Raw genomic sequence first — 3,645 nt, forward strand, 5'->3', positions numbered from 1 at the left:
TTCGGCTTCCTCTAGCCTGAAGCCTTTCCTATTGGGGGACAAGAGGAAGTAGCTGTACACATCGGAAAACATATATAGGCTCAGCCAAGGACTCTGGGATTCTAACTGGCCTACCTGGTCCAAAGAAGGAAACAGAGAAGGACCAGGTCTTCAAACAGGGTAGGTTTGGGGGTTTATCCCTAATAGTGTGCCACAGTTGTGGAAGAAATCCAAACGATTCCTGTCACATTCAGGAAGGGGTATTTGGAGTCTGTTGAGCCTCCCTGGCTTTATGGTACCTACCTATATGTGGAAGTCTCAGTGTATGGTCACAGACTCGAGGGGAGGGAAGCCAGGCCTAAGTCAGGTATACTTAAACATCTCTGCGCCCCAGGCTCTTTGCTTACAAAGGGGGATGAAGATGCAATGCCTTCTGGTCAAAGACACACACACACAAACACACACACACACACACACACACACACACACACACACACACACGCACACACACACACACGGCAGTGGGGAGACAGAGAGAGACAGAGACAGAGACCTGGTGATGGATTTAGGTTGTGAGGAGTAAGAGCTGCCACCAACAGACTGAGAAAACCGACTTGTTGGATCTCCATTTTGACCTGAGTTAGGTCAGCCCCCCAGGGTGGCCGCACAGCACATAGACTGACAGGGACGTGGGTGGGACTTGAATTCTGGCCTGAGGGGGCGCCGAACTCAGGGTATGTGTGTGTGTGTGGGTGTGTGTTTGTGTCCGGGCGCGTGAGTTTTGGACAAATTTCTAGAGTGTAACTCAGCACCAGCCGTCTGACGAGTCTGGACATGTGAGCCCTTCCAAGAGTTCAAGGAGCCAGTGTAGAACCAGGGACTGGGGGCCTCTCCACTGTGAAGTATGAGTTAGGCTGAAAGTGGGCTGGGGATGACTGAGTGCTTCTTCATCGACGGCCTCCTCCCAGTCCATCTCCCGGACCGACCGGGAACCTCTCTCATTTCCACACTGAACCCTACTTGCCCCTGGTCGTCCCAAGTGATGGGGGAACCAGACAGCTTGGCACTGCCCACTGCACGAGAGGAACCCGGGCCCGACCCCGCCTCCACCCCGGATTGGGTGCTCATTTAAATGTCCGGCCCCGCCCCGAGCCTCGGGCGCGTACATATAGGCGGCTCGGCGGGCGGCGGGCGGCATTCTGGCGCGGAGCGCAGCAGCAGTGGGCGCAGCTAGCGGGTCGGCTGCGGAGCGGGGGTGCAGTGCGCTTTGCCCCCCGTACCCCTCCCCCTCGGACGCAGCCCCACCCCTCTGCCCGCCGGGCCGTCCCAGCCGAACTATCCCCTGCGGCGCCAGCGCGGGGCGGCTCCGGGCGCCCCCAGCAGACCCCCATCATGGGCAGCCAGAGCTCTAAGGCTCCCCGGGGCGACGTGACCGCCGAGGAGGCAGCGGGCGCTTCCCCCGCGAAGGCCAACGGACAGGTGAGTGCGCTCGGAGCGGCGGATCCCGGCCCCCAGCCCGCCGGCCTCGCCCCCTCTGGGGCCCAGGGCCGGGGCCGCGCGCTTTGTCCGGCCCGGGACACGCGGCGCCCCCTCCCCCGCCCGGTCCCTTTGTTCTCGGCGCCGCAGCCCCCGCGGGCGAACGAGGGGAGGGGCGGGAGGGGGCGCCGGCCGGGCTCGTCGCCTTCTTTGTTCGCGCCCGGCCCGCGGGCGCTGCCCCCAGGCCGCCCCGAAGGCCGCGCGGGAACAAAGGCGCTGCTAGGCCGCACCAAGGGGGCGTCTAGGGCCGTGGGGATGGTACTCGGCGCCCAGGGCGCCCCATCTGGAGCCCCGATCCCGGCAGCCCGCGGTGGCTTTTGAAGCGGTGGGGAGCAGAGATGCGGGGAGACTCTGGGGTGGGTGGGGGCTGATCACACAAAGCGCAAGCCTGGGAAAATAGGCCGTCCAGGTGCGGGGAGGCAGCGCCCCAGGGCTGCTTCCCGCCCAGTAGTGCTGGGCAAGGCTGGCCCGCCGGCGAAGGATCCAGGCCCGGTGAGGTTCCGCGCGGAAAATAGAGAGCGCGCCCCGCGGGAGGGGGGTGGGGGCCCGAACCCCAGCGCCTCCTGCTGGCTGCGCTCGTCCCTGCGCGCCTGTGAGGGGTGAGGGTGATGTTGGATGGGAGTGAGGCCAAAGCCAGACTTGGTTGCCTTTGGATGTCGGCGGTGGCCTGCGAGGGGCCAGAAGCGGGCTGGGGGAGGGGAAGAAGGGCCCGGGCCCTCACTGCTGTCCCCTCTGCCCCGCAGGAGAATGGCCACGTGAGAAGCAATGGAGACTTAACCCCCAAGGGTGAAGGGGAGTCACCACCCGTGAACGGAACAGATGAGGCAGCTGGGGCTACTGGTGATGCCATCGAGCCAGCGCCCCCTAGCCAGGAAGCTGAGGCCAAGGGGGAGGTCGCCCCCAAGGAGACCCCCAAGAAGAAGAAGAAATTCTCTTTCAAGAAGCCTTTCAAATTGAGTGGCCTGTCCTTCAAGAGAAATCGGAAGGAGGGTGGGGGTGATTCCTCAGCCTCCTCGCCAACAGAGGAAGAGCAGGAGCAGGGCGAGATGAGCGCCTGCAGCGACGAGGGCACTGCCCAAGAAGGGAAGGCCGCTGCCACCCCTGAGAGCCAAGAGCCCCAGGCCAAGGGGGCAGAGGCTAGTGCTGCCTCCAAGGAAGGAGACACAGAAGAGGAGGCAGGGCCCCAGGCTGCAGAGCCATCCACTCCCTCGGGCCCAGAGAGTGGCCCCACACCTGCCAGTGCTGAGCAGAATGAGTAGGGGTGGGGACAGGTGGGTGATCTCTAAGCTGCAAAAACTGTGCTGTCCTTGTGAGGTCACTGCCTGGACCTTGTGCCCTGGCTGCCTTCCTGTGCCCAGAAAGGAAGGGGCTTGTTGCCCCCTCCCAGCCACGCTCCCTTTTCGCCCTCCTGTGGATTCTCCCATCAGCCATTTGGTCTTACTCTTAAGGCCAGTTGAAGATGGTCCCTTACGGTTTCCCAAGTTAGGTTAGTGATGTGAGATGCCCTGTCCCTACCTCTTTCCCGAGCCCCATCCCTGCAGAAGGCAATTGCTGGGTTTCCAATTCTTTTCCAAGTTCGTTTTGTTTATCCTGCTTCTCAACCCCCTGAGCCAGAAGTGGGGGCTTATACTCCCAAACCCTGAGTGTCCAGCCTTTCCCCTGTTGAATTCTTAGTCTCTTGTGCTGTGCCTAGTGGCACCTGGGCTGGGGAGGACATTGCCCCATCTGGGTTTTTATAAATGTCTTACTCAAGTTCAAACCTCCAGCTTGTGAAATCAACCATGTCTCTGACTTGATAAGCAAGTGTTAGGCTTCAGGAGGGAGGGAGGTCTGTAATGTGAAACAACTTCTTGTTGTCTTTTTTTTTCCCCCTCCCATTGTTGTAAATAACTTTTAATGGCCAAACCCCAGATTTGTACTTTTTTTTTTTCTAACTGCTAAAACCATTCTTCCACCCGGATTTACTGTAACATTTGGAAAAGGAATAAATGTCGTCCCTTTAGTGATGTTTCATTGAGTGGTCTTCTGGGGTGTGGGTAAGAGGACTGCACCGACCTGGAGGACAAAGGCAGGTAGGTCTGCAAGTGACGCCCCACAAGAGACGGGGAAGAACTTAAACCAACCAGGGCC

At 60.3% G+C, this 3,645-nt stretch overlaps 1 protein-coding gene across 1 annotated transcript; it reads left to right on the forward strand.

Moving 5' to 3' along the window:
• Window positions 1–1,122: 1,122 nt before the first annotated feature.
• Window positions 1,123–3,523, forward strand: Marcksl1 (MARCKS-like 1). Its single transcript, NM_010807.4, has 2 exons — window positions 1,123–1,458; window positions 2,259–3,523. Exons 1-2 carry the CDS (start codon window positions 1,372–1,374, stop codon window positions 2,772–2,774), a joined length of 603 nt encoding a protein of 200 aa, NP_034937.1. The 5' UTR covers window positions 1,123–1,371; the 3' UTR covers window positions 2,775–3,523.
• The last annotated feature ends 122 nt before the right edge of the window (window positions 3,524–3,645 follow it).

Source organism: Mus musculus, chromosome 4 (genome assembly GCF_000001635.26).
Source record: "Mus musculus strain C57BL/6J chromosome 4, GRCm38.p6 C57BL/6J".
NCBI classification, from domain to species: domain Eukaryota; kingdom Metazoa; phylum Chordata; class Mammalia; order Rodentia; family Muridae; genus Mus; species Mus musculus.